Source organism: Pelophylax lessonae, assembly GCF_965119305.1.
Source record: "Pelophylax lessonae genome assembly, chromosome: 5".
Lineage (NCBI taxonomy): Eukaryota > Metazoa > Chordata > Amphibia > Anura > Ranidae > Pelophylax > Pelophylax lessonae.
The window spans coordinates 49,594,377-49,612,229 of record NC_138772.1 but is presented as its reverse complement, the minus strand read 5'-3'; the positions used below and the strand labels follow the sequence as shown (position 1 = coordinate 49,612,229).

General features: G+C 44.5%; 1 protein-coding gene across 3 annotated transcripts in view; it reads right to left on the bottom strand.

Annotated features, from left to right (window-relative positions):
• SGCE (sarcoglycan epsilon) overlaps nucleotides 1–17,853 on the bottom strand; it is a 116,974-nt gene that overhangs the window by 74,730 nt on the left and 24,391 nt on the right. For all 3 annotated transcript variants that reach the window (XM_082259087.1, XM_082259089.1, XM_082259088.1), the window contains exons 2-3: nucleotides 14,817–14,939; nucleotides 8,287–8,444 (exon numbers count right to left, since the gene is read on the bottom strand). In XM_082259087.1, the coding sequence (XP_082115213.1) occupies nucleotides 8,287–8,444; nucleotides 14,817–14,939 (281 nt within the window). The remainder of the gene's footprint in view (nucleotides 1–8,286; nucleotides 8,445–14,816; nucleotides 14,940–17,853) is intronic.

Genomic DNA, 17,853 nt, shown 5'->3' with positions numbered 1-17,853 from the left:
TCTTCTGATCATCCTTGAGATGGTTCTACACCTTCATTTGAGTCCAGCTGTGTTTGATTATACTGATTGGACTTGATTAGGAAAGCCACACACCTGTCTATATAAGACCTTCCAGATCACAATGCATGTCAGAGCAAATGAGAATCATGAGGTCAAAGGAACTGCCTGAAGAGCTCAGAGACAGAATTGTGGCAAGGCACAGATCTGGCCAAGGTTACAAAAAGATTTCTGCTGCACTTACAGTTCCTAAGAGCACAGTGGCCTCCATAATCCTCAAATGGAAGACGTTTGGGACAACCAGAACCCTTCCTAGAGCTGGCCGTCCGGCCAAACTGAGCTATCGGGGGAGAAGAGCCTTGGTGAGAGAGGTAAAGAAGAACCCAAAGATCACTGTGGCTGAGCTCCAGAGATGCAGTCAGGAGATGGGAGAAAGTTGTAGAAAGTCAACCATCACTGCAGCCCTCCACCAGTCGGGGCTTCATGGCAGAGTGGCCCGACGGAAGCCTCTCCTCAGTGTAAGACACATGAAAGCCCGCATGGAGTTTGCTAAAAAAAACACCTGAAGGACTCCAAGATGGTGAGAAATAAGATTTTCTGGTCTGATGAGACCAAAATAGAACTTTTTGGCCTTAATTCTAAGCGGTATGTGTGGAGAAAACCAGGCACTGCTCATCACCTGTCCAATACAGTCCCAACAGTGAAGCATGGTGGTGGCAGCATCATGCTGTGGGGGTGTTTTTCAGCTGCAGGGACAGGACGACTGGTTGCAATCGAGGGAAAGATGAATGCGGCCAAGTACAGGGATATCCTGGACAAAAACCTTCTCCAGAGTGCTCTGGACCCTTAGACTGGGCCGAAGGTTTACCTTCCAACAAGACAATGACCTTAAGCACACAGCTAAAATAACGAAGGAGTGGCTTCACAACAACTCCGTGACTGTTCTTGAATGGCCCAGCCAGAGCCCTGACTTAAACCCAATTGAGCATCTCTGGAGAGACCTAAAAATGGCTGTCCACCAACGTTTACCATCCAACCTGACAGAACTGGAGAGGATCTGCAAGGAGGAATGGCAGAGGATCCCCAAATCCAGGTGTGAAAGACTTGTTGCATCTTTCCCAAAAAGACTCCTGGCTGTATTAGATCAAAAGGGGGCTTCTACTAAATACTGAGCAAAGGGTCTGAATACTTAGGACCATGTGATATTTCAGTTTTTCTTTTTTAATAAATCTGCAACAATGTCAACAATTCTGTGTTTTTCTGTCAGTATGGGGTGCTATGTGTACATTCATGAAGAAGAAGAATGAACTTAAATGATTTTAGCAAATGGCTGCAATATAACAAAGAGTGAAAAATTTAAGGGGGTCTGAATACTTTCCGTACCCACTGTACATTGGTGCTGATCTGAGGTCTGAAGGTGCACACATTGGAGCTGATCTGAGGTCTGAAGGTGCGTACATTGGTGCTGATCTGAGGTCTGAAGGTGCACACATTGGAGCTGATCTGAGGTCTGAAGGTGCGTACATTGGTGCTGATCTGAGGTCTGAAGGTGCACACATTGGAGCTGATCTGAGGTCTGAAGGTGCGTACATTGGTGCTGATCTGAGGTCTGAAGGTGCACACATTGGAGCTGATCTGAGGTCTGAAGGTGCATGCATTGGTGCTGATCTGAGGTCTGAAGGTGCACACATTGGTGCTGATCTGAGGTCTGAAGGTGCACACATTCGAGCTGATCTGAGGTCTGAAGGTGCATACATTGGTGCTGATCTGAGGTCTGAAGGTGCACGCATTGGTGCTAATCTGAGGTCAGAAGGTACACACATTGGTGCTGATCTCAGCTCTGATGGTGCACACATTGGTGCTGATCTGAGGTCTGAAGGTGCACAAATTGATGATGATCTGAGGTGTGAAGGTTCTTGCATTAAGTACAGATCTGAGATCTCAAGTGCATGCATTGGGGGAATGATCTGAGGTCTGAAGGTGCATGCATTGGCGGCTGATCTGAGGTCTGAAGGTGTGCACATTGGCGGCTGATCTGAGGTCTGAAGGTGTGCACATTGGTGCTGATCTGAAGTCTGAAGGTGCATGCATTGAGTACAAATCTGAGGTCTCAAGTACATGCATTGAGGGTGAATCTGATATCTTAAGTGCATGCATTGGGGGTTGATCTGAGGTTTGAAGGTGCATGCATCAAAGGCTAACTTGAGGTCTCATGTGCATGCATTTGGGATGATCTGAGGTCTGAAGGTGCATGCGCTGAGGTCTAATTTAAGGTCTGAAGGTTCCTGTACAGCAGAGCTCAGACAAACCTGGAAGTACAGTGTTACACCCCCATCTAGCCCCACACCGCACCTTTGCAGTGCATGTTGCCAATCATTCTCTGTGGTTCCACAGTAATCAAGCTTAAGCAGATATCGGCATACACAATCACCTCCAATAATACTTTACTGCGAACACAAAGTAACAACCTCTGACACGTTTTAGCCTATGTGGCCTTAATCATAGCTATGATTAAGGCCAAGCAGGATGAAACCCGTAAAAGCTTCTTACATTATGAGCAAGATGTGACAACCGGAGGAGAGGCTGTGTGCAAGTATCTGCTTTGGCTTGACAGCAGAGCTCAGACTGGAAAAGGGAGAAGCATCACAAGGAGCTGATCAGTTGTACTGCGACACAAAGATCATCCCAATAGAAGGAGAGAGTTGAGTGACAGAGCGATGAGCTAATTAGTCAGCTGCTTGTCTTTTTGTTGTCCAGTCACAGGTTGAGGAGGGACCTTTAAAAAAAAGCAAAACTGCAGTAGAGAACGATCAGGTCCACTCCTTCCCAAGCAGAACTGAGCAGTGTAAATAGCAGGACTGGATGGACAGGTATACAAATCTCAAGCAGCTCCTATAGACAGCCTGTATTTTATCTGTGTATTTACCTATTTGTCTGGGAGTTCAGATTTAACCCTTCCCTATGTTATATAAAGTTTTATAGATATACTTTACCGCCTGACGTTTTTACAGTCCCCCTTGTGTGACCATCCCTGAAAGTTCCCAGCTGACCAGGCTACCTGGGCATTATTCCCATCTATAGAGTTCAAGCTATAAAATCTTCAGAGAGGGGTGAATGAGCCTTGCATGCAGATGTCCACACTCGAGCTGTACCCTGTTTCTCATTAATTCGATTTTCCCTGAGAGTTTAACATCTGTCGCTCACCACGTATGCATTCACAGCGATCATTGGCTGAGGCAGCGGCAGGCCCGGGCCCCTGCCTGCACACCACACACTTATACATTAAAGCTATATATTCTGACAAGGCCAAAAATATATTTTCGGTGGCAGCAAGAACGATAATGACATGTTGTTATAGGACATAATTCATAGCTGGGCCTGGCTGTTTCATCCATTACATCATGCTTAACAACCAAATGCATACACAGCAAATCTGCAAGAAAAGTTCAACCACATATAGGGCAATGTAGTCCGCAGGCAGCACAGGAGTAACAGGCTGCCTCTCTACAGCCACCAATCAAGTTTGGTCTTTCATTCTGAATTTTTCACTTGTAAAATGAAAGAGATTTTTTTAGCTGGGATGGGCAACAGCTTAATATTTCTTCAATAAAGTCCCTCAGCTCCATTTCTAAAAATGTTGGAGCTCACGTTCTTCCCTTCCTTACATGACAATGTTCAGGTCGGTCCATTGGACTTATGGCTCAATTGCTGCACCACGAGAGGAAGGGGAGAAAGTCACATGCTTCCCCATACCTTGTCAAGTGTTCTGGATCCTGGGATTCTGAAGACCTTCCATGTCCTACAGGATTCAGGGCACTTGGCACTTCACAGATTGGCACTGCAATTAGTGATGGAACGCCTGGCACCCAGCCTAGGTGCTTCCACCATACAGCTTCCTCCAGTCTGGAACCAGGAATTATAGCTGAGCACCCAAGAACTAGACAACCAGGTGTGGCCCATCCATTGGGGGCACAGGGGCGCCACCCCCCCTATCCATGCATCTGGCCCCCTAATCTACATGCAGGGCGCTGGATGCATGGATTCCAATGGGGATTTTTTTTAAATTTTGAAGCACGTGATTAGAGCCAGAGGCTCTAATAGGCATCAAAAAAGGGTGGGCTCTGGGCGCAGAGCACTGCGCCCTGAGCCCACCCAGTTGTAAGACAATAGCGAATGAATAGTCACTATTGTCATACAGATTCTCCTCCTGGTCAATCAGGAAGCGGGTCCTGAGACCCGTTTCCCGATTGGCCGAAAGGAGAAGCCATGCCATTGGCCGAGGAAGGAGGAGGGAGGAGACGCAGGAGACCGATGGGGAAGCCACCGCCGCTCCTGCTGCCTGCGACTGCCCTCCACATGTCCAGGGTGAGAGGGTGAGTGAGTCGGCGACCGGGGGGAGGGTAGGGTGTGCGGACTGGTGTGGTCCGGGGTGGGGGGGTATGGTGTGCGGACTGGTGTGGTCCGGGGGGGGGGTATGGTGTGCGGACTGGTGTGGTCCGGGGGGGGGGGTATGGTGTGCGGACTGGTGTGGTCCGGGGGGGGGTATGGTGTGCGGACTGGTGTGGTCCGGGGGGGCATGGTGTGGTCCGTCTGCTGCCCCCCTCCCCGGCCCATGGAGCACCAGCCACCACTGTAGCACTGTAGACAACACTAGCTTAGGTGCAAACTGGAACTAACTTTATTGTAAACTCATACAGAATATACTGTATATACCACACAAAATCAGATAAGAGCTTGGTCACGTTATGCAAACAGTAAGATAATTAACATAGGGTAAGGATTAAGGAACAGCCACCATAAACGATAATCTAATTAAACAGTAAGGTAACTAGTCACTAGCCAAGCCTAGGTGACTCAGTACTCAACCAGACCAATCGTTACCAGTTCCCCAGTAAGAAGACCTAGGGCTGTCCAAATCTCTAAAGGATTAGCAGACAGAAACAATAGGTGACTCAATTAACAACTAGAATTCACACCTAGGAGGCACACAATGGGGAAATAATACCGTGGGAGAAAGACAGCTTAGTAAACAGATTATAGCAGGAGACCCAGCATCAGGTTGTTTTTAGCTGATTATAATAACATCTGCTCTGAGTTTTTCAGTCTAAAACAGTCATTGCTGGTTTGGGCACAAAGGCCCCAAATCTGTATCTAGATCCTAAATTCCCAGAGTCTGTGTGTTTCAGGAAGACATGGACCCGAATCCGAAGCAAGACCCCTCTAAGGGTCCCCCAGACACACACCACCCAAGAATAGAGCCCCCTCAAAAGCCAGGGCCCATAGTCAATAGGCAAGAGGCTACTCTGCAGTCACCTCCAAAAGCCCCTGTCCTGGTTGGGTCTATCACAGTGATCTTCTTCCCGACGTTCATAGTATAGTTCCGACATCAGTGTAAGCAGACCAGCGGCACAGGAATGTGTTTTTTGGTAAGTAACCAGTTATCACTAATACTTATTCTTAATTCCACTGACACCAACAATTTGTGGTTAATTTTACTCCCACTGAGTCTGACACCAACCATGGTATTTATTATATCCCACTGTTAGCCTTAGGTGGATGTCTGCTTTAAAAGTTATTCTATAGTATCAGCCCAGCTTCTGACTTGTACAACAAATATTATTTTTTTTTCTGTCACATTTTAATCCACGTTGGCCTTTGTAGATTTGTGTATGGTGACAAAGTAAAGGTTACTCAGAGTATCATGCCGGGACACAGCTGTGCTCTCATTTCCAGCTCTGCTGAAAACTTCAATGTTTTTGACAGCTGCCATGTACCTAAAATGAGATTGTGACAAATAGACTGTTATGTATATAAATGTTTGCTGTGACTAACCTAAAAAATTGCAGGCAAAAGAACCAAAAGTCATGTACACTTGCAGCATATTTTTTCCTATAAATTATTTTTTTATCTACTTGCAATGTGCCTTCGAACCCACATCATAAAAAACGCAATCACAAAAAACTATCAATAAATGGTGTATTACATGCTGCTCATACTCAGTCACTATGGGATTTGTTTACTGTTTTCTGCAAAAAAAAAAACTGGTTGATCCTGCAAAAAAAACTGGTTGATCCTGCTGCTCTCTATCTCCCCCTTGTGTCCATGTCCCCAATTCAGCTAGGGATTTTGCAGACCAGTGTTGGCAGCACTGCACATGCTCAGTTTTCAGTGAGTTTCTATGCTTCCTTGACAGTCACAGTCCTCTCCTCTTCTATGAGAGTCACACTATCTGAGTGAGAGCTCTGAGTCTGCCTGAGGCCACTTCCATCACATCCATGATTGAGAGGACAAATCACATCCATGATTGAGATAATACAGACTGCAGAAAAAACCTGTACAAGGTCTAACCCCTCATTACTCTATTCACAAATAAAAAAATACATTTAGCTTTAGATACAAATTAGAAGATAAGTGCCATACAATGTGCCCATCCTGTATTCCATCCTCTGCACCCTCTGCCACAGACCTAAAGTGTCTGTAATCCTCAGACATGAAATATGAACAAAGCATATCCCTCTGTAGTGTGTATGTGTCTCAATTCAGAGCACTAAGTGTCGTTTATGTCTGCTGCTTCATTCCCCTGCTATCAGCATGAGTCCCTTCTGACAAGTTTTCCTGACACCAAGAGAAAAAAGGTGACAGGGGAGACACAGTCTGTGATTAACAGCCTCAGCTCTGTTCCTGTATGGTGTGTAAAGGAAGCGGGGTCCCTTCCCTTTCCTTCCCTTCCCTCCAATCAGCTCTCAGAGCTCTCCTCAATAAGCTCTGCAGAGTATAAACTTCAGCTCTCCACCCCCCTTTTTTTAAGCCTCAGACAAGCTTCATAAAGTCTGGACTTTTAATGGCTGTAGAGAAGACTGCAGATAAACAGGTACAACTTACGTAGGAGGCTTTGTTTCATCGTTGTGTATCACCTGAGGATAGTCACTGGGTAGATGGAAGGGTTTACAACCACTTTAAAGATGGATGTGACAACAAGAACACAAACCTCCTGACGAATTCTCTGAGATGAAACACGCTTAGAGAATGAAGGCATCATGGCGACACCCTGCACTCCAAAATGGCATGCACACACAGAAGCAGCAAGCGCTGGTGAAATACAGCTTTAAAAACAATTAAAGGATAAAATACCTTTACACCAAAAAATAAAAGTAAAACTAAAGGCAAAACTTTTTTTTTTTGTTTTGGACAGAGTGGAGAGGGTTTAGTACATTTGTCAGGTTTTTTATTACTGGTCAGGTACGTGATTTTGCTCTTACAGCAGAGTTCCACCCAAATCTTTTTTTTTTTTTTTATGATAAAAATACCCCTAGGACAGTCAGGGCTAGTGCATTTAAGCACCGATAGCCTCTGAACTGTCCCCTGTTTAGCGAACCTGCAGGATGAAATACTTACCTTGTAAATTTCTTGTCCAGCGCTGCCATCAGTGGTGTGGGCAGCTGAAGCCGCAGTGTCCCTCTTCCTGGATTTTGTAGTCCCAGAATGCCATTCCTCGTCACTTCCGGTGCAGGCGCATCATCCCACAGCTGGTTCTGCACATGCCCAGAAGCTGTTCTCATTCATTCAGCAGGGAATGACGCCCCTGCACCGGAAGTAACGAAGGACACAGGTGCAGGCGCATTGACTCCTGGGATTGATTACACTCATCTCCAAGGAGTCAATGCAAAGGAGGAAGTGACGTTGGTGGCCGCGGCCGCAGCAGGAGGAAGTGGCAGGAAGGGAAGTTAATTTTCATTAAAAATAAGGTAAGTGAAACAAAAAAAAAATAATTATCCAATTCTTTTTCAGGATATTTTAATGTAATTTATGGTGTAAACTTCAAAATTAGGGTGGAACTCCGCTTTAAGGGCCGCTCTGCTGCAGTAAATGCACGTGGGGCGGTCCTTAAGTGGTTAGTAAACAATATTACAGTAAAAATGGTTTTATTACTCAGAAAAGTACTTTATCTCTATCAGTAAAGTTAACTTGTGCCCAACTTTTTCTGCTCATAAACTATCCTTATTGTTAGTGTATTTCATGTGTGTCCCAAGACTATTCCTCTTCTTCCAATGTGGCCCAGGAAATTCAAAAGGTTGGAAACCCCAGCCTTAGCTGAAAAATGCAATCCTTGTTATTTAACATGTATTTAAAAACATCTTGGATTACTTAAATTTAAATGCATATATTTCTAATAAAGTTCTAGCATATACTACTAAAAGTATAAAGTAAAGTATATACTAAAGACACAAAAAAGAGCATCAAAAAGAATGGATACACCCTTTATAAACACCTTATAAAAAGAGTTTATACCTCAATAATGGTGGGTTTTCCTACGTTCTCAAAGGTCGGAGATCCATAAAGTACGCCATCACTGTAAGGGGTCCGCTGAATGTAGCGCAACCAACCTGGTCGGTCAGGATAGCCCATTAAATTTGTGTTAAAGGTGATTGGATCATTGCTTAGCTCCCCTATGCAAAAAAAAAAAAAATTATTTCAGTTGGCAGATCTAGATAAAAATTAGGAAAATTCCAAATAGTTTAGACTGCTGGACATATATTTATATATAGGTATGTACAGTGGGGAAAATAATTATTTGATCCCCTGCAGATTTTGTAAGTTTGCCCACTTACAAAGAAATGAAGGGTCTAAATGTTATCATAGGTGTATTTTGAAGGAGTTGTAAAGTGAGAAGGTTTTTTATCTTAATGCATTCTATGGGAACTTTCTTACATTTTGGCTGTCCCTCGATGTCCAATCTTTATATACTTCCATCCTACATGAAGTTTGCCTCACAGCCCTCAGTTTCTTTCTCACCAAAGTGTGTCATCTGCATCCTGCGCAGACCCGGTTCATTTTGGAGGGTACCCGCTATTGTTTGGAACACAATTATTTCTCTTTCCAATGTGATTTTTTTCCTCCAGATACGGGGCTTGGCGATGGGAGCCTCATTTGCTCCCTGTTAAGCCAATCCTACCCTTGGCTAGTTGAAAGAGTCTCTTATCTGGAGGAACAATCCATTTGCTGCCCATATCATCCTTTAGGGACGATATATTGATGATATTATCGTCACTCTTCCTCAGTTGTACCTTTTGTTCAATATTGTAATGGCAATACCATCGTTCTGTCCTTTACTCATGTTTGTGATCCTTCTACTTTGGTTTTACTTGACCTTGAATTAGGCCATACCAATGGGCAAATTACTTCCAAGACGCATTTCAAACCCACCTCGAGCAACTCGTATCTTCATTCCCATAGTTGCTTTAACCCGGGCTGGCTTAACAACATCCCTAAAGGACCGTTTATTTGTCTTCAGAAGAACTGTACACTTGATCAGGATTATTTTTCCCAAGGTCAGATCCTCAAAGACAGATTTCTGGAAAAAGGCTTCAACCCTAGCTTAGTTGAACAATCCTTTAAAACATGTGCCACTAGCCAGATTAGGGCCGCTAAAACAGAGACTACTTCGGAGGCCGATATCAACTTTATAACCCAGTTTCACTCCCTTTTCAAACAGATGGAGATGGTAGTTGCATGACATTGGGGGATCCTTTAGAATGACCCCAAGTTAAGGCCAATTCGCCCAAACAGACCTAAATTTGTCTATAGAAGGGCTCCCAATGTGAAAGACAAAATTGCCCCTAGCAAATTACCATCCAGCAATAAGTCCTCCTCCCATCCTTTGGCTACTTTCTTCAATATAGTAGGAATTGTTTCAATGTAAAAAACTAAATGCAAGATGTGCAAATTTGTCGACCACCGCAAAAAAGAGTTTTACCGATAACAAATGAAAAAAGTATTCGATCAGTTCCTTCTTCTCCTGTTCCACTGATTTTGTTGTATACTGCCTCTCATGCCCCTGTTGTCTCCTCTATGTAGACCAGAATATTCGTACGTTTTGGTCAACACAGTAGAATCATTGACGAAGGCAGCATTGATCAAAGTGTTCCCCGCCATTTTAAATACACTCATGATGGCTCCACCTATGGCCTTCGAATTTGGGTTTTGGAACAAATTCCCCCCTGTGACTCTGTGGCAGAGAGGTTTCATACCCTCTGCCGCAGAGAAAACTTTTGGATTTATCACCTCAATACTCTGTCACCAGGAGGCCTCAGTGAAGAACTTGAGGTGCGTACCTATTTGTAGCGAGTACCCGGTCTCCTCTCTGTTCTTATACATTTTTCAATTTTGGTAAATTATCCGAGCTTCTGTTATCATGCACCTTTGCTACATACCATTCAGTCTCTTTGAATTAGAAATGCGTATCAGTTGTGCAGTTGTGTGTGTGTGTGTGTATATATATATATATATATATATATATATATGTGTGTGTATTATTTAGTTCATTTTTTTTTTTTTTGCTATATGTTTGTCTTATATACATCTTTATTACCAATATATATCCATTTTTAATCATATATGAACATATCTCTAGTAATATTAATGGTAATATTGTAATGTAGTAGTTCTTGATCCTTATATTTACAGTGCAGCTTTTTTATTATATTTTATTTTCTTGTTTTACTCCCTGTTTCCAGTAGTAACATTGAATTCCATAATACTGACAGTCTGCAAGCCAAGGGTTAATGGCTCAGCTATGTCTTCTGTAATTTCTCTCTCTCCCACTTTCCTCCCCTTCCCGCCCTTCTAGCTCTATGCTGCAGCTCAGCTTTCTCCTTCCTTCCCCTTCCATGTTCCTCATTTTAGCTTTATAAGCCCATCACTTCCTTTCACTGTCCATGCATTTGAAGAAGAGGGCAAGTCCCTGGATACGCGTCATGCACACCCCCTCTCCTGACATTCACCAGGCATTTTGACAGCGGTCATCCTCGTGTGCAGCCTAGAACGCCACTGCTAATATCCATACTTTGAACTGGCTGACTCCTTGTCATCCTACAGCTGCTTGGTCCCAGGTGTTCCCTATCAATGCTGTTTCATGCTAACTTCTATGTAAGTGTGCTGTTTATTTTAATAAAGTGTTTTTTATTTGATACTGACCTCAGCCAGTGGCGTAGCGTGGGGGGTGCAGGGGAGGCCGGCCGCACCGGGCGCAACATCTGGGGGGGCGCATCCGCAGTGTCACTCTGTCTGTCTGACTCTGACATACACAGTTCACACACTTTCTATGGCTGCCTCCATCTTTAGGCTGGGAGATGTCCAGCGCAGCCGCCCTATGGCTGAAAATGGCAGGTCGGGCGGGGCTGGACTGTGCCCCACCTGTCCATTGGTGAAGGGTGGGGTGGCGTTGCAAGCCAAGCCCTGCCTATGCCGCCTCTCTTCACTGCTCAGTCAGTTTAGCAGCGAGTGAGTCAGCAGCCTGGCGCTGTCACAGAATGGGTTTTTTTTTCTAATCACCTGATTAGAGCCAGAGGCTCTAATAGGCTTCAAAAAAGGGTGGATCCGGGGCACAGAGCAGTGCGCCCTGAGCCCACCCATTGTGTGACAATAGCGAATGAAAATTTGCTATTGTCACACGGATCCTCCTGCTGGCCAATCAGAAAGCGGGTCCGAGACCTGCTTCCTGATTGGCCGAAAGGCGATCGCATGCCATTGGCTGAGGAGAAGGCGGGAGGACTCGGAGACGCGGAGAACTGAGGAAAAGCTGCCACTGCAGGTAAGTCTCTCTGGTCTGTCTGCAATGAAAGGGGGCAAGATGATCTCTCTGCATTGAAAGGGGGCATGGTGGTCATTCTGCATTGAAAGGGGGCACGCTGGTCTCTCTGCATTGAAAGGGGGCATGGTGGTCATTCTGCATTGAAAGGGGGCACGCTGGTCATTCTGCATTGAAAGGGGGCACGCTGGTCTCTCTGCATTGAAAGGGGGCACACTGGTCATTCTGCATTGAAAGGGGCACACTGGTCATTCTGCATTGAAAGGGGACACACTGGTCTCTCTGCATTGAAAGGGGGCACGCTGGTCTCTCTGCATTGAATGGGGGCACGCTGGTCATTCTGCATTGAAAGGGGGCACGCTGGTCTCTCTGCATTGAAAGGGGGCACGCTAGTCTCTCTGCATTGAATGGGGGCACGCTGGTCATTCTGCATTGAAAGGGGGTATGCTGGTCTCTCTGCATTGAAAGGGGGCACGCTGGTCATTCTGCATTGAAAGGGGGCACGCTGGTCTCTCTGCATTGAAAGGGGGCACGCTGGTCATTCAAACTTGTATTTAGATGCATTTTACTTTAGGCTACATTCACACCTGAGCGTAGCGTTTTTCGCGCGTTTTTTACCGCGATTTTACCGCGATTTTTGCGGTGTTTTTTACCGCGATTTTTACCGCGATTTTTGTGCAGGCGTTTTTAGATTGAATAGAGATCAATGGAAAACGCCTGTAATCTGCCCAAAAAGAAGCTCATGTACTTTTATGAGCGTTGGGCGTTTTGTATACAGCGTCAAAACGCTCAGATGTGAACAGGGGCCATTGAAATGAATAGGATTTGTCTTGTTGGGCGTTTTGAGAGCTGATCCTAGAGCAGAAAAACGCCCCAAAAACGCCCCAAAACGCCTTCATGTGAACGGAGCCTGAATTATATCAGTATTTTCATAACAAACAATACATGTGCTTAGGGGGTAAGGGTTTCTTTACCTAATCTAGTGGAAGAGACTCGAGTGCTAAAATCCCACGGGTTAGAGGGCGCAAATTACTTGCCTTGCCCCGGGTGCTGACAACCCACGCTACGCCACTGACCTCAGCACCCTGCTATTATTTTTGTGCCACATTGAGGTGATCCTACCCAGATCTTTGTGGGAACTGCAGATGTTCCAGTCCCGGTCCCTTCTCCTGTTCATCCGTCCAGTTGCCTCATCCATTCCTCTAGCCAAAAGTCGCTCGCTAATGAATAGCAGGTGAGTCAGCACTCCACTGGCCAAACAAACAGTCATATGAGTTCACTGAAGACTATTGCAGGGGGATGGTAATCTTGATAGGAGAAAGGACACATCCATTCACCGGCAGCTCCTCGCTCGGTATTGGGATCCCCTCAAAGGCATGCAACAAATACAGGGCGCCAGATCAGTATAAGCAAGAATAAGAATAAAAAGTGTAATTTGTTAAGTATCACTTACATGTAAACAAGCTATAAACTGCACACAGGGCTGTTATAGTTGCTCAGATGAAAGTAGGGGTCTCGATGGACTGGAGAGCAATTACAGGCACAGACCAGGAATCGCCGTGGGGCGAGCCGGTGGCCTCCGGGGCTCTGACACACACCACTGAAGCTGAGTACACAAGCTGACAGATTGAGAGAGGGGGTGGGCCGCAACGCATTTCTGAGACCCTGCCTCCTTTAGGTTAGGTTAGCCTGACGAAGGGGGAAGGGCCTCAGAAACGCATCGCGTCCCACCCCCTCTCCCAATCTGTAAGCTTTTTACACTCAGCTGCAGTGGTGTGTGTCAGAGCCCCGGAGGCTGCCAGCTTTCCCCACGACGATTCCTGGTCTGTGCCTGTAATTGCTTTCCAGTCCATCGAGGCCACTACTTTTAACTAAGGAACTATACCAGCCCTGTGTACAATTTACAGCTTGTTTACATGTAAGTGAAACTTAATAATTTACACTTTTTATCTTACTTATACTGATCTCTCATCCATTCCTCTACCTTGTTGATGGTCTACAAATACAGATGAAAGTTCCAATGGACCCAGGAACTTTGCACTTCTCCTAGGAGCGCCGTATGTACTATGTACTTGTACACTCTTTGGTTTGCTATGTGGCTCAAGAAGAAGCACATTAATGTCATGGAGTGGCCTAGCCAGTCTCTAGACCTTAATCCTATAGAAAATTTATGGAGGGAGCTGAAACTTTGAGTTGCCAATTGACAGCCAAGAAACCTTAAGGATTTAGAGAAGATCCGTAAAGAAGAGTGGAACAAAATCCCTCCTGAGATGTGTGCAAACCTGGCCACCAACTACAAGAAACGTCTTACTTCTGTGCTTGCCAACAAGGGTTTCTCCACCAAGTACTAAGTCATGTCTTGCTTAGGGATCAAATACTTATTTTACTCACTGAACTGCAACTCAATTTATTACATTTGTATCAAATGTTTTTTCTGGATTTTTGGTTGATATTCTGTCTCTATCATTTAAAATACACCTATGTGCTGTTACACCAATATATAAGATATAATATAATGCATAGTTATGGTAATGTCTATATATATATTTGGTCATTATACTGCCATCTTGTGGTTATTTCGGTTGTTGCACTTTCCTTTCCCTTCTGTGTTCCTTCCTGTCCCCTCCCATTTATAATGTTTTTCCTGATCCTGCTTCTTATGCTTGTGGAAATAGAGATGGCCACAATCTGCTCGCATCCGGGAACAAATTACCAAGTTTTTACCTGCAAATACCCTCTTCAATCATCTGTCACATTTTGTTGTCTGCTATAACTACTGCTTGCAAGAAAACCTATGTGGATGGAAAGAAACGGTGTCTGGTGAGTTCTGCTATCTGATAACGATTGTCCGCTGTGATTGTATCTTCTTATACAGCCCAGGAATAGGTCTCAGCAAGGGATAAGTCACTATTACAACAATTGGAGTCAGAATAAACTGTGATAAAAATTATAGACCCTTCATTTCTTCATAAGTGGGCAAACTTACCAAATCTGCAGGGGATTAAATAATTAATTTCCCCACTGTACAAAACCTTCTAAAATAATTATTTGTTTTTTAAATAATTTATTTTGGATTTGTTGAAATTTGTTAATATTGAGATTCATAGAGTTGGATACATCAGAATCCCCGAATAACTAAAACTTCTTCCAAATTTAGATTCATAACAAAACAAATCATGTGTCTAATTTCTAGACTCAGACACCAACAGGGAAAATTGTCCATGTTTCATACCTGGTTTTGGGTAGGGAGGGAATTCCCCTTTGTAGTACTCTCTCTCCAGAACGTGGACAAACAGAACCCCGGAGGAAGGATAGACGTTGCGGTCGGAGTGCACCTTGGACAGGATAGTATACACTGCAAAGTGGGGAATAGAGAATAAACATCAACACAATTTCTATATATGATACTAGGAGGAGAAGAATGCAAATCTCCACGGGGGATGGGAAGTAACACTTTATTAATGTGTTAACACAGTATTAGGTTATTACACATGGTGTGAACTACCGACACCAGATCTTATGAAGACATCACAGCTTTAGTAATAAAGACATCTAAAACTCATTAAAGGTTTACGTATAACATATGTAGACCTCATTGTGTTACAGAGCCCTTCACGCACCCAATATCCACTGAATCTAATGTATCTAAAGTGTAAAAAAAATACAGTTATGTAGCATAACATACATGTGAACCATTGTGGGTATTGCAGTTTGTTACTGTTTCACGGATGCACACAATTTAATCTTTAACATGTTGGGTATCCGTTTACTTGGCACAACCTCACTCTTTATATATGACCAAAAAACTGGGTAGTATATTGTATTTGTGTGCCCTAAAATCAACCTTAGGGCTCATTTACACCTGGTTTGACTTTAAGTGCCGGTTCACATATTTGAGATGCGGGAACCCTGCAAATCCACTGCGGGTTCCTGCATCGCATTCAACTCGCAGGCAGTTCCCACTGCCATATGCGAATTGCTGGGGGTGTCAATACAAGATTAACGACACGCCCAAATCAGTTTGCATATCGCAGTGCGAACTGTCAGTTCAGACTTGAATTAGATCGCATAGGTGTGAACACCCAGGTGATCCGATTCTGGTGCGGACTCAAAAAAGGGTCCTGTGTGAGTTATGTCCGAATCCGATGCAAATTCAACCACACAATCTGTATGGCCGAGTTTGCATCGCACAGACATCGCATGTGATTTTCAGAGAAGTGCGCTCCGAATCACATGCGATGTCTGTCATCGCACATATGTGAACCGGGACTAACACACAATAAATCGCCTACCAATAGGCGGCAGTAGGCTTTGTAAACCAGGCAGACTGTCATTCTGTGAGTACAGAAGACGTGAACCCTGTATTCCTGTGAAGCAGAAACACAGATCCATGTCTTCAAATAGAAAAAACACCTCCCCCACAGTTAGTAAGCACTCCTTAGGCACACCTTTAACCCTTTGCTTGCTCCTGATGTTAACCCCTTCCCAGCCAGTGTCATTAGTACAGTGACAGTGCATATTTTTAACACTGATCATTCCCAAAAAAGTGTCAGTTAGGTGTCCAATTTGTCCGCCGCAATATCGCAGTCTAGTAAAAAAAATAAAAATAAATAAAAGAATCCCAGAGTTTGTAGACTTTTACGCAGGATCTGTTAGTGAGGTCTGCTCATTGTGCTCAGTATGCGAATCATTCAGTCTGAAGAGTGTTTCACGCTGGTCCAATAGGGAGGCATGTTGGACAGTGGGAGGAAACCTGACGAATGGGTGCATAGGCTTTTGATACAGTCCTGATGATTGGCAGAGGGAAGGCCGCTTTGGTGCATTCTGGGATACTGTATAAAAGCCAGGAGCACATGTGCTGCGGGGTCTTTGGCTGGAGAGCGGAGTCCCGGAGGGGGGGGGGGGGCAGCTGCCTCCTCCTCTGTAGAGGTGCCATGCGGTCGCAGGAAGTTGTCCTGAGGGCCAGTGGAGCTGTGGAGAGGAGCTGAACTCAGGGGTCCAGGAGAGCTGACTGAGAGGGGAGACACTGGAGACCCTGGGAATACAGTATTGTGAGTATAGGGACTCGTGTCAAGGGGCCTGACCTAAGGGGGGCCATCCCCGTTCGTAGGACAGTGGACGGGTGTCAGCCGAAGAGGAGAGAGAGGATAGTAGGGAGAGTGTCCTGAAGATAACCATTTGTTCACCAAGTCATCTTAAAGATAAGAGGCTTAATCCACATTCATCCAAAATGGCAGGATGAATCAACAGCCTGGCTGTTTCAAATCTCTAGTAAAGCAGAGAAGATAGGAGTCCTCAATCACTGTGAAAAGTTAAAGTTGGAGGATCCCACTATTTCCTTCTCCTACCCCCATTTTACAATAAACTAAAAAAACAACCAAATACCGCTGGGCTGATTATTGGAGTGTGAGCCAAGGAAAATGAAGGACTGGTCTTTACTTATTGTGGGGTGATGGTAACCAGGGGGAACCTATGGAGTGAATATCCAGCAGTTCCTACTGGGGGCAGTGCTACATAATTTTATTTCTATGTGGCAAATTTAAATGCAGAGTGTCTGGCTGAGTGTTTCGGGTTATAATATGAATTTACATGAAAAATGCAGAACTGAGTTTTAGAAGAAAATGTTCTGTGCTTCTAATGAAAGGGCTCACATGTTCAGCTATGAACACATGGAATCCAATGTACAATAGGACATCTCCAGTAACGTCATAAATACAAAACCTCCTTTGTGCCTCGCCATTACTACAGGGCCATCTGACTTGTGTTAGAGCAGCCCACTCCTCACCAGCTTGTGTCCAAGTTTCCGAGGTCTCATCTGTTATGATGGCACAGACAAGAAAAACACTCCCAATAGGACAAATGTCAGTGTGAGTGAGGAGAAACAATCTTATTTCTATAATGTACATAGAGCAAGATGGGAAACATGCCGGGTGGTACTGCTGCATCCAAATGGGAGTTACTATATCACTAAAAAAAAGTAAAAATAGAGCAACTGGTAAGTGCAGAATATCATTTGAACTAATTCAATTAAATTAAAAAAGAAAAAGTCCACCACGGCAAACCCTCCATATGGTGATAACATTCTATGGCCCACTGTTTGTCATCCTGATCATTACTGTGGTCAGTACCGCAACCTTTTTTCTGCTGGGTCGGCCTTTGACCAACATTGTTACCTGAAATATTGCTGGTGCCTCCCAGGCCAGGTTATGCGGCACTTCTGAGTTTGTTTTATTCTTTGCATGTTATATATTTTCTACTTGATACTTTTC